Source organism: Lissotriton vulgaris, unplaced genomic scaffold, assembly GCF_964263255.1.
Source record: "Lissotriton vulgaris unplaced genomic scaffold, aLisVul1.2 SCAFFOLD_1187, whole genome shotgun sequence".
Taxonomy (NCBI): Eukaryota; Metazoa; Chordata; class Amphibia; order Caudata; family Salamandridae; genus Lissotriton; species Lissotriton vulgaris.
The window spans coordinates 209,545-225,672 of NW_028253979.1; the positions used below are offsets into that span (position 1 = coordinate 209,545).

At 43.8% G+C, this 16,128-nt stretch overlaps 1 protein-coding gene across 1 annotated transcript in view; it reads right to left on the reverse strand.

The window, feature by feature from the left end:
- The window catches only part of LOC147660703 (inter-alpha-trypsin inhibitor heavy chain H3-like), a 234,398-nt gene that overhangs the window by 44,155 nt on the left and 174,115 nt on the right, over positions 1-16,128 (reverse strand). Inside the window, exon 11 of the mRNA XM_086951524.1 lies at positions 15,464-15,645. Coding sequence (XP_086807650.1) covers positions 15,464-15,645 — 182 coding nt within the window. The remainder of the gene's footprint in view (positions 1-15,463; positions 15,646-16,128) is intronic.

A 16,128-nucleotide genomic window follows, 5' to 3' on the forward strand; every position in this document is an offset into this window, starting at 1 on the left:
GATGCAGTCTGGCAGCGGTTGCCTTTCTTTCAAGGCCAATGACTCCCTTTTACCATACATATCGGCTTGTTTTTCAAATTTTACATTAGACGTTTCCTCCTTTTTAGGTCGAGCCTAGACAGTGCTTGCACTGTCTGGGAGATCTGTTGTATGCACTTTGTGTGGGCTTCGGAGCAATGCCCCAGGACTTGTCTGTTTCCACTTTTGCATTGGGACTCCTTAGTGACTTTCTTTTTTGTTTTTTCTAGCAACTGCCTCAGTTTAACTGTCTTGATAGAAAACGACCAGCAGAGGTCAGTAAAATACCAGAGTCTCATCGCCCAGGATAATGTACTTCATAACTAAAAACGTATGCAGTCTCAAAGGTGAGATCTATTGAATTGCAAATGTTCGTTTACATTGATGCTGTTTGAAACCATTTTCTTTGAGACTTTGTCCACGCACTCCCTCCAAGTTGTGACAGAGGTGCTCCACTCAGCACGTCATTTTGCTATTGTTAGTTTCTTGCTTCCTTTATGTCAATGCTATATAGTTGTTCAAAGATCCCCATTTCCTAAACATAATTGAATGACAACTGTTCTGCTTTATATTGTTTTCAAAGTATTATCGCAAACCTAATTTGTTCTGCACTTACTTATACTTTTGGGTCATCATAAGACTATTGCAGGGGGGGCATGACCAACTGCCTAGAAAGATGGCTGCTTTCTGAAGCGGCTCCCGCCGCCTGCTGGTTTGTTCCCCACCATCCACACAATTACTGTTTGCCACGACAATATAACCCACTGCCTGTGTCCCTTAAGCTTTATGGCAGCTGCTGTTACGCCTTAGGGGTGTGGTGAAGCCACAGCCTTGTATCCACCAGTTGTGAGAAGGTGAGAGGGCAGGTAGGGTCAATCTCTGTGTGGTGCCAGATCGCTCTCACCTGGAGTCACCCCATAAGAGCCGCTGACCAAGCTGTGATGCTACCGGGGGTTCGAAGCCAACACTGACTTGAACACTGGCAGGGGCCTGGAGGTGAGACGTGCTGGGAGGGGTCCAGCCGGGCCTCTGATTTCCCCATCCGGCTAAAGAGATTGCCATGACCCTTCTCCCCTGCGGCTACTTGACATCGCTGCTGGCTGACCTGAGGGGAGTGTGGGGCAACCAATGTACCATTGGCCCCACTACAGCTGCAGTGAAACCCCTCCAGCGAGAAGGCACTTGCCCGGGGATGGTCCCTGTGAATAGTTCTTGTTGTTCAAGGACCTTATAAAGCCTACTGCCTTATGCGCTACTATTCCCTCAAACTTGCCCACCTACTCCCTGTAATGCCCCATGCTTAGTTGGGGGATTAACCACCTGAACTGGTATACAGAGCTGGGTCTGAGGTGCCTTCAGCAGCAGTGGCTGGTGAGTGACTGCCTTCCATATTACTGTCCCCCAAATGCGACATCCACTTTTTTTGCAGATGGGAAGAAGGCGCCTTCCTGGGCACCGTTTGATAGGACACACGAGGGACCATGGTGCAACGCTACTTGAACTAGACCCACGTACTACTACAGCAGCACCTGAACCTATGGGACCTTTCTTCTACAGTCCAAAAGCTATCTAGGGAGGGCCATCCCCATTCCCTGATGCTGCCTCCCATGCCATTAGCTGCCACTAGCGAGGTAACCTCACAGTGGCCTGCCACTTCCAAAAACGATACTGGGATCGATTGTCTCGCAGTGAGAGAAAAAGGGTGCTTCAACTGTTCACCCATCCAAGCAAGTTGCACCACTCCAATCTGCTGGGGAGAGGGACAGGGAAAACCTACAGGCCACAGGGGGACTCGTCACTGACTCCCTGGCAGGCAGCGACAAGTAATGCAACCCTCCCATTGTCCCTTCTCTGTACACTGGCAGAGGAAACCAGAGAAGCCCACCAATGATGACTGGTGGCAAGATCCTGCACAGTCCACCAGAAGAAATTGGATAAATACACACACCCACAAGACTGTTGTGGCTCAAATGGTGGTGAGACATCAAACTCAACCAATTCAGACCCCTCTCACAGAAGAAGCACAGACACTCACTGCAATACAAGGAATACAAGCAGTTCTGAAGGGCAAAATAGTCTCGGTCTCCAACGAGGTTACCCTAATGCATGCTGATCTCCGCAACCTGGGGCCCGAGTCAGAGAGGCAGAAAGTTCAATCACCACCCTTCAAACAGACACTAAAGCCCTCAAAAACCAAGTTGGGAAACTCCGTGCTGCCACTAGAGGACCTGGAGGCCAAGCTATAAGAGTTTGAGGGCTGCTCTAGGAGGAATAATATCAGTATCATTGGCATCCCGGAATGACCAGACGGGCCAGCAGTTGACTTAATTGTAGGAGACCTCATACTCAAACAGTTAAAATCATGGAGACTCTCTAAATTCTTCTCTTTAGGGCATGCCTACAGGGTTCCAGACGCTCCACCGAGACCGGGGGCACCTCCTCATCCCATAGTGGCATGAACCTTTAACTACCAAGATAGGGCTGCCATCTTGCAACCTTCTGACAGTAGGCCACTAGTTTGATGCCCCAGTGCCACCACTGCCCTTTTCACAGATTCCACCCTTCATGTCTAGACACTGTGGCGCTCCTTCCTCGAGGTCAAGAGGGCATTGAGGGAGTGCAACATAAAATACTCCATGTTGTTTCAGTTAAAACTGTGAGTGGTGCCGGAAGGTCATAAGTGGTTCTTCAGCTCCACAGAGTAGGCTCGAGATCGGCTGGATGGCTGGAGAACGACTAGGGGCAAGGGCTCCAGGTTTCACCAAGGAAGTCAAAACTCTTTAGCATGAACTCTGGAAAAAGGCGCAAGACTCACTGGGCTAGCTGCAATGATATCGCCAGGCAATGAGTAGGACTTCTATTGGGCTTCTCTTTGGGGGCTCTGCCAAGCGACATGCAACAGAATTGTTCTGGCCTATTCCAGGTTTCCACGAACACGACCTGTCCTGTTACTGCAACAGATGGGGCAGTGACTCCTTGCTGGAAGAGACACTGAGCATTGGCAATTGTGACTGATGTTTGTCCTTTTGTTGATTGCTTCCGTGGTGGGGGGGGGGGGGGGGCTGGTGGGATGACTCTTTGGTGGGATCCACATCCTCCCTTTAATTGCTATATGGTTTTGGGTGACAGGTACTCTGCAGAGTTGGGATGTGGGCATTATTAGGTTCGTCATGCAGGGAGGCAGGATGGGGGATACGTCTGGGGTTTATGTTGATCTGCTTGTTCTTTATTTGGGTTTTCAGTATCACGGTGACACTATCCCGCTGAGAGAGCACCAACTCACACCAATAGCTCTGGTGTTGCTCCTGGGGCTTGCCCTCATGGCTAAAGAGGGACTGGCTCCCACACATATATATGAGCCACAGTGGAAGACGAAACAAAGTTACTGGTACCATTATCACAGATTGTACAGCCTAACAATACACAGGGGACAAGCACCCCTGGGCTTTATTCCCTCTGTTGTCCCACTAGTTGCTTATAGCTGCCACCTTACTAACTCCGAGGTTCAAGATCCTCCCCTGGAGCGTTAATTGATTGGGAGCTAACATTAAAAGGGTGGTAGTACCTCAATACCTGAAGACTCAATTATCTGACGTGGTTCTCTCCTGTGGAAGACACATTTACAGAAAAACACAAATCGTGCTGGGGATAGGTTGGGGTATAAAATGGCTGCTCTTGTGGGATACACAACCAGCTCCAGATACGTGGGTAGTTTACTGGGAAGAACACAAGGGTTCTGTGGACTCAGCTAGGGTGCTATGGGAGGCATATAAAACGGTTATACGAGGCCAGGGCCTGGGGATGATAGCTAGTCACAAGAGGGAAAAGAGAGCCCAGTTGAAAACGATTGACAGAGAGATCCCGGCACAGGAATCCGAACTCACAACAGATGATCAGGGAACCATAACATTAATTTGATCTTTGAGGCAATAAGAGTATAAAAATATTGCAACAGAGGCCGCAAGGGCTTGCCACCTCCCGACACAGGTGATCAATAAGGCTGGGAGACTACTGGCGTGGTTAGCTAGGTGGGAAGCATTGTCCTGATGGGTTCAGGAGATCCTGAAAAATAAGGTGAGTGTGCTAAAGACAGACAGGGAATGGCTGATGTATTTGCAGACTACCATACCTGCTTGTACTCACCGCCTCACATAGCCACAGAGGAGGACTCCAGTGAACTTCTTTCTGATATTCAAATGCTTTACAAACTCATAGATACTACAATCCCACCTTACCTCCTGTGGATGTACCTGGAGGACCTGGACTTGGGGTGCTGTCTGCAGACCAGAGGTTAGCCACCACAGTTATTATCCATATAGAGTGCAAACCATCAGAAGAGTGTGCTTTTTACAGTCCCATTTTGTTTTTAAATGCAGAAATGAATATCCTGGTAAGCTCTTACCTACACGTTTGGTCAAGGTGATTTGCTCCTTGATCCATCCAGATCAATACAGCTTAATGCTGGGTAGGAATAATGCGCTAAATCTATGGAAACTGCATGGAGGCCAGGGCTGGCTGGCTAATATCATTGAGGATGCACTTTGGCTATACCTTGACACTCAGATGGCATTTGACACAGTGGAATGGTCCTTTATGTATGCAGTCTTAGAGAATCTGGGTTTCGGCTCCTTGATTTGTCCCCTGAATTTGGCTCCTCTACTCTGATCCCCTCGCTCAAGTAACGGTGAATTGAGGCATGTCTGGGATATTCCCCCTTCGTTGGGGTACAAGGCAGGGATGCCTCTTCTCACCCCTATTTTGTGCCTTAGTCCAAGAGCCATTTGTAGCCTGGATTCAAAGTGATCCTTTGGTTAGGGTGCATTGGTAGACCACAAACTGGAAGGACAGAATCTTCCTTTATGTAGATGACATCCTGCTCCATGGCGCTGATCCATCCTTTACCCTATATACGGTCATGTATATGTTCACAAACGGTTGCCAGTACTCTGGCTGTACCATCAATTATAACAAGATGCTGTTTTATATCCTCCATGCGCCTGCACCACACATACCTAAATACTGTGATGCTCAGGTGGTCAACGATGGTTTCCATTATTTGGGGCTTTTTGTCACCACCAACCTGACACTTTTTACACACACAATCGCGAACATCCATGTACACGATAGTGAGGAGATGTAAAACACTAGAGGACCTTGCCCCTATTCCTACTAGGGAGAGCAGCCTTATTTAAAATGATGGCCCTCCCACCCTTTCTTTACACACTTCAAACACTCCCTACCCAGTCCTGCAGCCCTACTTTCGGGCAATAGAGAGTACACTTAGCACAATTCTTTCGGCTGGGCCCCTCCCCGTCAAGCAATCCAGAAACTATCAAGAGGACGGTATGATCGAGGGATAGCTCTACCCGATCTCCAAAAATACTAATGGGCGCACAAATCACTGTCATCAACCACTGGGTCCACCTGCTGGAGAATGAGCCAGCCTATAGAATGGACAGGAGGATCATGCAGCCCAGAGGTTATCTCAAGGGCATCTATGGGGGTATCATGCATTTCAGCCCTCTATGACTGTTACTTTGGCACACAGTATTGAATGTGTTGGTCTGGAGTGGAATGATTACACAGGCCCGCATAATTGGGTACTCAGGCCTTACATGGGGACTCTGATAAATGGGACCGCATAGGTCTGTTCAGGTTGGGGGATTAGTGGAAAGAAGGCAAGGTACTGAACTTCGAGGAGTTGCAAAGGAAATGTTAAATGGCACCCACTGAGGCATTCCGCTTTTTCCAAATCCATCATGCACTCCAAAAAGTGTTACCCTTGGGCGAGTAGATCCCAGATTCATCCCCACTTGAAGACAGATATTTATATGACTACCTAAAAAGGGATCTCACTCACATATAAAAAAACTTTTAAATAAATCCCAGACCCTTCGACCTGCATGCAGGAAAGTTTGGAGCGTGACTTGGGGAGACTCGAAGACAATGAGTGGCTGGAGGCAGTGGCATCCCCTCGGGAGGTGGCTATCAGGTCAAGATTCTGCCTGGTGTAGCTTAAGGTTCTCCACAGGTGTCATTATGTTTGAACGACACTGCGCTCTGTCCTAAGAAGTTTGGTCGAGGTCGGATCTATTTTCACTGGGTGGTGGTTGTTGATTGCATCAACAATGTGTGTATTGAAGAATTCAGCGAAGTAGTGCCTCTTAAGAATCTGAGATGAAAGAAATCTCCTATGCATGGATTGCCTCTGTCTCACAATGGGACTAATGGTAGCTAAACATAATGTGGCACAGCGCTGGTAGGCTGAGTCGCCACTGAACCTGAGCAACTGAAAGAAAAATATGGATTGGTCTATGAAGACGGAGAGGGTGATCTATGAGAGCAGAGGCTGTCTGGGCAAGTGGGCTTAAATGTGGGGGATCTGGAACACATTTGGTGGAGACCTATGTGCTCCTATAACTGGTATACACAATGATGCTTGGGCCAATATCACCTGGACTTTGTTGCTAATCTGTGAACGGGTGGGGGGAGGGCGGATCTTGAGGGTTATCAAGAGTGGGATAGGGTTTAACCAATACATGCTTATGCTTTGTCACATGTACAGCAAACACCTGTTTATCACCATGTGTTTTCTTGTTTCTTATGCAATAAAAACATCTATGAAAAACAAAAAACAAGACTATTGCATGTGAATACCCCTCTCAGAGGGGTATTCACAGTAATATGCATTAAGTCAAGATAGCCAGTGACTTGCTTGCTGTAATGAAGTCCAAATGGGTGAAAAATGACCCTCTTTCAGCTATCATATCTTCTAATAATCCAATTTTGAATAGTATTCTTGATGAGGCTAGAGGCTTGCACCCTTTTATATGCGCTTTCAACAAAAAACTGCATCAGATGGAAGAGAGATGGATCATTATGGAGGGGAGGATTATGGAAAATGGAACATTAGTTCTCTCCAGGACATGCCCACTAAAGTTTCTTCACTAGAAAAGGATATCTTGATCCATCACCGTTTTTTAGCTCACTGCACCATCCCAGCTCAGAACCTGGCTACATGTAAATTAGTCTGTACCTGGCCCAGTGCATCATGGGAACAGGGCAGACCAAACTACCAAGCCAATTCTTTTACTGGAAAGGAAACAAGCTTCCGGGGACCGGTTTCTGGCATTACAGCCGTCTTCGGCCCGGCTTGCTTGAATCCTGATGGTGCAGTGAGCAAGGGACTCACATCTGAGCATACCCTTCCACGCTTGTGGTGGACAAAACGATTCAGAAAAGGGGGCGGTGATGGACAGAGTATCTGAATTAAACAGAACACTCCTACCCAGTCAACAGATCAGGGCTTGATCCATCACGTTTTTTAGCTCACTGCACCATCCAAGCTCAGAACCTGGCTACATGCAAATTAGTCTGTACCTGGCCCAGTGCATCATGGGAACAGGGCAGACCAAACTACCAAGCCAATTCTTTTACTGGAAATAAAACAAGCTTCCGGGGACCGGTTTCTGGCATTACAGCCGTCTTCGGCCCGGCCCTTCCCTTGGCCCACCCACACTACTGAGGTATCATTTTACTCAGGAGACTGCAGGGATTGTTAAGTGTCAGGACCTTTGTGCCAGTTCGGTGATCCCAGACAGAAATTTGACGAAAAAATGTTTTTTTGACAAAATTTGAGGTTTGCAGGGGATTCTGCGTACAAAAACAGTGATGGGACCACTCAAGCCATACATCCCTGAACTCCATTGGGTGTCTAGTTTTCAGAAATATCTGGGTTTGGTAGGTTTTCCTGGAGGACCATTGAGCCGGGGACCAAAAATACAGGTGACGCCCATTGCAAAATCAGTTAATTTTGTGATAGATAATTCTGATGCCTCCACAATACATATTTGGCCCTTTCCTTATGCAGGTACTTGGCCCAAACACACAGAAGTGAAGAACCATTTTTATCGGGAGACCTGGGGGAACACTGGGTGGTAGGAAATTTGGGTCAGCCCGGTGATCCCACAACTTTCCCACATGGAAATATGAGAAACATGTGATTTTATTCAGCTAAATTTGAGGTTTGCGGGGGATTCTGGGTAGGAAAACGTTGGAGGATCCACTCAAGTCACACCTCCCTCGACTACTCCAGGAGTCTAGGATTCAGAAATTTCTAGGATTGGTAGGTTTCCTTGGATGGATGCCGAGCCTGGGATCAAAAACACAGGTTACTCGCTTGCAAAACAAAGGGGGTCATTCGTATGAAGGGCGGACTTTGTCCGCCCGCCAACCTGTCGGAATTCGGGACCACCCGCCATAAGGGCGGGGGTCCCGTGGGGGGTATTAGGATGTGCCCGCCACAGTGGCGGGCACATCCTGTATTTTTAGCATTGTGGCGGGCAGTGCTCTCTGCACCGCCTGCCACAATGCTAAAAATGCATTTCAGCATTTGCATTAACAAAGCGGCAGGCACAGCGCGGTGCCTGGTGCTTTGTTAATGCAAATGAAGGGGGGTAGCACTGGTACCCCCCGTGTGCACCCCCACCTATATTTCTCTCTGGGGGCCCACAGGGGGCCCCCAGAGTGAAGACCGCATGTCTTTCCATGGCGGCATCGCCGCCGCGGAAAGGCACTTAGCAACAACCATCATAATATGGCTGGCGGTGTCTGATAGACACCGCCACCATATTATTCCTTCTCCGCCCCGGCCGCAAGGCGACCGGGGCGGAAAAGCGGCGGACGGTCTTTCCGTTCGCCGAGGTCCCCCCCGCCATACTAATATGGCGGGGGGAAAACTAGTGTGGATGTCGGGCGGATTGCCCCCGCCAGGCTGGCGGTGGCTACCGCCAGCTTGGAGGGGGGCAATCCGCCCGACATCATAATGGGCCCCCAAGTCTTTTGGTAATTGATAATTTTGATGTCTCCACAATACGTTTTGGGCACTTCGCTGCTGCGGGTACTTGGCCCACCCACACAAATGAGGTGCCAGTTTTTTGGGGAGACTTGTGGGAATGCTTGGTGGTAGGACATTTTTGTCAGCCCAGTGATCCCACAGCTTTCCCACACAGAAATATGAGAAAAATGTGATTTCTAAGCTAAATTTGAGGTTTGCAGTGGATTCTGGTAGGAAAACTTTGGGGGATCCACATGAGTCACACCTTCCTGGACTCTCCCAGGTGTCTAGTTTTCAGTAGATGTGTGGGTTTGGTAGGTTTCCCCAGATGGCCGCTTAGCCTGGGACCAAAAACTCAGGTACCCCCCTGCAAAACCAGGTCATTTTGTGATAGATAAATTCTGATGTCTCCCCAATGAGTTTTGGGCTCTTCCCTGCCGCGGGTACTCGGCCCACCCACAGAAGTGAGGTGCTATTTTAATCAGGAGACCTGAAGGAATGCTGGGTGGTAGAACATTTTTGTCATGCCAGTGATCCCACAACTTTTCCACAAAGAAATGTGAGAGAAATGTGATTTTTCTCAACTAAATTTGAGGTTTGCAGGGATTTCTGGAAAGGAAAACGTTGGGGGGTCCACGCAAGTCACACCTCCCAGGACTCCTCCAAGTGTCTAGTTTTTATAAATGTCCGGGTTTGGTAGGTTTCCCTGGATGGCCGCCGAGCCAAGGATCAAAAATGCAGGTGAATCGCTTGCAAAACAAGGTCTGTTCGTAATCAATAATTTTGAAGTCTACACAGTATGTTTTGGGTTATACCCTGTCGTGGGCACTAGGCCCACACAAGTGAGGTACCATTTTTATTGGGAGACCATGGGTAATGCTGGGTGGCTGGAATTGTGTAGCTCTCCACAGATTTAGGAACTTTCCATTTCAGAAATGTGAGGAAAATGTTTGTTTTTTTACAATGTTTGTGGTTTATAAGGGATTCTGGGTAACAGAACCTGGTGGGAGCCACAGAAGTCCCCCCATCCTAAATTCCCCTGGATGTCTAGGTTTAAAAAATGTATAGCTTTTCTAGGTTTCCTTAGGTGCCGGCTGAGCTTGGGTCCAAAATTCACAGCTAGGCATGTTGCAAAAAAAGGGTCCGTTTTCACTGAGAAAATGTGATGTGTTCACATTGCATTTTGAGATGTTTCCTGTCGCGGGTACTAGGCCTACCCACACAAGTGAGGTACCATTTGAATAGAATAGTAGAACAAGTGGTATTACCAAATCACTTTCTTTGAATTTCTACCTTCCAAATGTAAGAACATTTGTAAAAAATAAGCCATTTTTAAAAATTACCTCTAATTCACATGCTTCTATACCCACACTTTTGGAGATGTGCAAATAACCAATGTTTCTAAACTCTATACTTTATTCCCATCTTGGAAATATATAGGTTTCCTTGGTACATATTTTTCACTCTTTATATTTTACCAAATGAACTGAAGTATACCCGGTACTCAATGAAGAACGATTGCTAGACGCAGCTCAATTATTGGCCCTGGGTTCTTCGGGTTCTTGGTGAACCTAAAAGCCCTATGTATCCCCACAACCTGAAGGATCCAGCAAATGTAACAGGTTATTGCTTTAAAAAAATTGTCATACTGAGAAGAAGTTACAGGTGAAAACATTGGCACAAATGGCTGTTTTTTTCAACTTAATTTGAATATCTTTTATTTTCAACTGTTAGTTTCTATAAAAAACCTTGAAGGATCTACACAAATGTCCCCTTGCTGAATACATAATTCTGTCTACTTTGCAGAAATGTATAACTGTCTGGGATTCATTATTGCTTTAATACCCTTTTTCATTATTACTTTAATACCCATTTCCATACCCAGGTTGAAAGCACAAAAAAAGCAAACATAAGCTATGTGCCAGTAAATAGCAAAACTGTGTTGAAAAATGTGTTTTTCTAACAAAAGTCTGCCTGTCCCTGAAAGTTGAGATGATGGTGATTTCAGTATCATAAACCCTTTGTTGATTCCATTTGCAGGGAAAAACATAATTTTACAGTATTTTGGCTAATATTTCTGAGCCCTCTCCAGGGAAATCCCCAAAGCCTGGGTACCTGCAGAATCCTCAAGGTGTGGGATAAAAGCACACTAATTTGATGTGGATACCTTATGTGAACAGAAAGTTACATGGGCCTAAGTGCAAACAACCCCAAATTGCCAAAAAAAAGGCTTAGCAAGGGGGGGGGGGGGTCATGCCTAGCAGCAAAGGGGTGAAACAGAAAAGACAATGGGGGCAGGGTTTTTCTCTCCTGCTACTGATCATAAGGGTGGTGTTGCTATTTTATGTCATAAAGCTTTTGCACTACAGGTTATGTCCACTGAATGTCCTACTGATTGTCCTACTGACGTCTATGGGTGCAGGTCAATGCTACTATTCATAACAAACGTTACTTTGTTTAATGTGTATCATCCTGTGAATTCTGTTCGAGGATTTTAGCATTCTAATAAGGTAGAACTTATCAATATCTCTAATCCCAATATCATTATACCAGGGGATTTTAATGAATTGATCCTTTTTTGGACAGAAAGTCTAAATACAAATTTAAACCAGAAAAATCATATAAAGCATTTGGCTATCTCATCTCAACCATTATTCGCACCTAAAGCCCAGATGATTCCGAATTTTCTTTTTTCTCTAATGTTCATCACACAGTGTTGCAAACTTATCATATTTTGGTCACTAAATCAGCGCTTCCTTCTTTACCCTCTTGTGAAATTGGCTCCATATTTCCTTCTGTTCATGCCCCTGTTTTGTAGTCTTTTGATTTTCCTAAAACTGATTGTAAAAGGGGAAGATGGAAATATAATAACTCCATGTTATTTGAAAGTCAATGTATTACTGAAGCTAATGACTCTATATATGATTTTTCTGCTTCAATAACCCTAAAGACACATCTATTGATAATTACTGGGATGGTTTTAAGGCTTCTTTTGGAACTTTCACCATAACTTACTTATGCCAGAAGAAAGAAGAATTTAAATGCTAAAGATCTCCTACTCTAACATAATAACACAGTCGAACATGCCTACTTCACCTCAAAATCCTCATATATGCTTCATGATTTGGCTAAAACTAAATCTGAACTTAACACAATTGCTACCATTGATGCCTGTAATATTTTACTTTTCCTTACAATTATCCAAGTTTCATGGGGGTCTTGCTACTTAACAATAGAAGCTGAGTGTAAATCTATTGGCCCTGTTATCAATGATCTGCACTTCAATATTTAATACTGATGCATCTACTGCCTTTCAATTCTTTTATAAAACAGTATGGGGCATATCTATCTAGTGCAGAAAGCCACCTTGCTGCGCTGTGTGACAGGCAAAGGGCAGGATTGCGCCATATTTAAAACTATACGGCGCATTCTTGCCTTTGCCCCTGTGCTGGCAATGTTATGGCTGCCAAGAGCCAATGCAGGCACCCTTGCACCATGTTGCAGGGTGCCTGTGTTGCATGCAGGGTTGTATTCACACAGAAAGGGACATCTTCCTGCACATAAACAACCCTGAGAGCCTTATTTCTCTTGCTATGTGTGCTGCAGAATTCATACAAAATAATACCCCTATAACTGGCTTCCAACAGGATTCTTTAGAAGTTAAACTATCTGCATATGCGGATGATGTTCTAATTTATTCCCTTGACCTCCCTACCTCTCTTCTTACAAGAGATCTCATTATACTCTTGACACTCCAGATGCAAACTTAATTTTACTAAAACTGGAATTTTACCATTGAACTCCCTCTGCTATCAATACATGTTTGCTAATTCCAGCTTCACGTGGTGTTCCTTAAAAATGAAATACCTTGCTGTTTGATTTTACCCCACCATAAAGGACACACTCTGTCACAATTTCACAATGCTGAAATCCATTTTACAAGCATTACTCCTATCATGGTCCCCATTAAATTTATAATGGTGGAAGATACTTACTACCATAAAAATAATGATTGTTTCACATATTCTTTGCACCATCTCTATTTTACCTTTAATATAAGGGTTTACCATAGGGTAGCACCGCAGGCCTTCCTGATTCACTGCCCTATTGTAAAAGAAAAGGGCTGAAATGCGCTGTATCTCTCAGATACAGCACATTCCTGTCCTTTTCCCCTGCATCCCTTGCTCACTTTGCCACTGGATTCAAGCTAGCCTGGCTGATGACGGCTGATTAGCCAGAAACCAGTTCCAGTATGCTTGTTTCCGGTCCAGGGAAGACATGGCATGGCAGTTCGGGCTGGACTGTTCCTATGAGGCACAGGCTCAGACTGATTTGCATATGGCCATGTCTTAACGGGGATGGCGGAGTGAGCTAAAGAATGATGATGGATTAAACCCAGATCAGTTGACTGGGGTGAGTGCTTGCAATGTTCAACACTCCGTCCATGATCCCCTTTGGTTTTGTATTATGAATAAGGCGCATCCATGGTGACGCAAGGGTTTCGTAAGGACTCAAAGGGAAACTGACACATCTGTGCAGATGCATCAGTTTCTTGTAAATCTGCCCCTCTATTTTTAAATATTCACACTTTTTACTCCGCAAACTATTTTGTGCTATCCTCAACTTTCAACATTGCTTTTTGTACTCCGCTATTTGCTACAATAAATTCCTTAAAGTATATAATAGATCTTTTTACTTTAAACATTGGAAGGAGAATGGTATTATGTTTGTTCACCAATTTTTGGATAATAACTCTATTGTATATGCTGAATTTCTAAAACTACCTTATCATTTACCCGAATCATTCGTAAAGGAATATCAACAGATTTTCACTTCAATCCAATGTTTCTTTTGTAAGCATCAGATGGACCTTGGCTTAGCCAAACCAGTACCTGTCACCCCTTTTTATATGGTTTTGTGAGACTCCATTCCTAGGGTTGCCTACATATAAAAATTATTGTTATCCTCTAATTCCCTTAGAACTAAATGTCCTCTGGAATGGGGATGGGAGACTGATTTATCTCTCTCATTCTCTCTACTCTTCTGGGATAAGAGTTGGTGTAAATTATTCAGTGCCTCTGAAGCTGTTCACATTACACAATAACTTCTTTCATTTATAATAGAGTAATTAACACTTCAGAATCCATTGATAAATTTGATTTCTCTGTTTCCCCTTCATGTTCGTTGTGTTCCAAATATACTGGTGCTTTACTACATATGTTATACAATTGCTCTCATGTTAAAAGTGTTTGGTCTCTAAAGGTTTAAAGATTTTTAACTGTAATGTACCACTTACACTACAGAATATATTTTCAGTTCGTTACCATCTAATTTTGTGCAGTTATTTGCTGAACACTTATTATTTGATATTTTCATTGCTCATGATTTTAAATTTATACGTTCATGCTGAAAAGACTTTTCTAAACTATCAATACTCACATAGTGGATTTTCAACTCTAATGAACATATAATTCATAAAGTTTCATCTTTAAATTTGCACCCAAAAATCAAATCTGATCTATATTGATTACCCTTTGCTACATTTCTCTCCTCAAACTCATTAAATCCTCAATCTTTTCTTTCTCTGTCTCTTATTACTTTGTATCTCTTACTTTTCTTTCCATCTTTTCTTCCTCCAACTTTTTATCCTCTTTTTCACTCTTTTTCATATAAAATAAAAGTATCCTCTTAAAACATATGTTTATCCCTTATATTTGCAATTCTGTTATTGTATGCCTATGTATAGGAATGCTATTAGTATTTGTATTTGAAATTACAATAAAACACATTTAACAAAAAAAGTTCACTTCTTATGAGTCAGCAGTTGATGAATGAGTGTTGTGACAGCACTTTATAAAAACAACAATGCATCTAGTTGTACTAGGATGTATATTTATCTTTCACTCTGTCTGGGGCCTCATTGCTTGTGAACCTTGGAGTTGTAATTTTAACTAGTGAGCTGACAGTTCAAAATTGAAGGTTCGAAAAGCCCAAAATATTATGCCTCAATGCATGCCAGTTACATTAACAAGCGTTGTTAATTAGAAAAACACACCTAATATACCCCTACACAGTGCAGACACATAGCAACCAATATACCGAGGCCTGAACCCCAAATGGTCTCTACGAATCATCAAAGATAGCTATGTCACAATTACCACAGACTCCGAGCACCTACCTGCCCCCCCACCCACCACACCTCCAAAAATAACACTAGGACACCCAACTGCAGAGATTGGTTTGGCACACCCTATAAATTGTTATGACAGGTTATCTTTTAGTTTATTATTCATTTCTGTGCATTTGTGTGATTATATAACTGATAACAAAATGTACGCACTAATGAGCTATCAATATAACATTATACAGGAAGTACAGCTGAAATATCCTATGATGTGGGTATCCATCAAACAGCTAAGTGGAAGGATGTTGTGAAGCAATTCTTGAATGCCTATTTACTGTCAAGTCACACTGAAAACTATTGTAATGATGTAATCAGAGGTAATAATTGAGATGTAAGAATTATTAAGCTACGAACATGTGCTAGAATTACCAATAAGCAAATGTTTTTTAAAAAAACAAGCTGTGTTAATTAGGTTACTATGATACCTGTAACTGCAGAGAGGAGTCTGAATCTTCATATATACGTCGAGCTACTCCTGAATTCTCAAGTGCCAATTTTTCCAAAAATGGATAATTAACTCCTGTACCAAAACCAAGAGAGTAAAGAGTATATTTTCCTTTGGTGGCATTTCTTGCATTCATTTGGATTTTCTCTGGATCAGTTTCACCTACATGAAAACAAAAAAAAAAAAAAATATAGAAATAATAACACTTTATTGAGTTTAAGACAAACTTGGCATCCCACAACTGGAAACTCTTTTACCCGGATTGGAATACTAAGGTAATTGAGCTATTTTCACAGACATTGCAACTTAAACAAAGATCTTTTCAATTACATTCAATGTATCATTACCTATTTATCTGACGCTTACATCAATGTTTTGTAACAGGTTAGACTGGAGGCAAAACCTATGCCAAAGTGCAGGAAACATTCTGTAACTACAACTGGCAGGCAATAAAAAAGGATGACTTAAGTCCAATTGCAAATTAATCTGCCACCCATTTATCTGACCAACGTGTATTGCATTTCAACTTAAATACTTTCTATAGCTTTGGGATTACACTGAATGTGAATGTGCACAAAGTAGGCTAGAATACACAGATTTCAGATGGAATTCTGGGATAAGGGTCAGCCACTGGCACTCACTGAA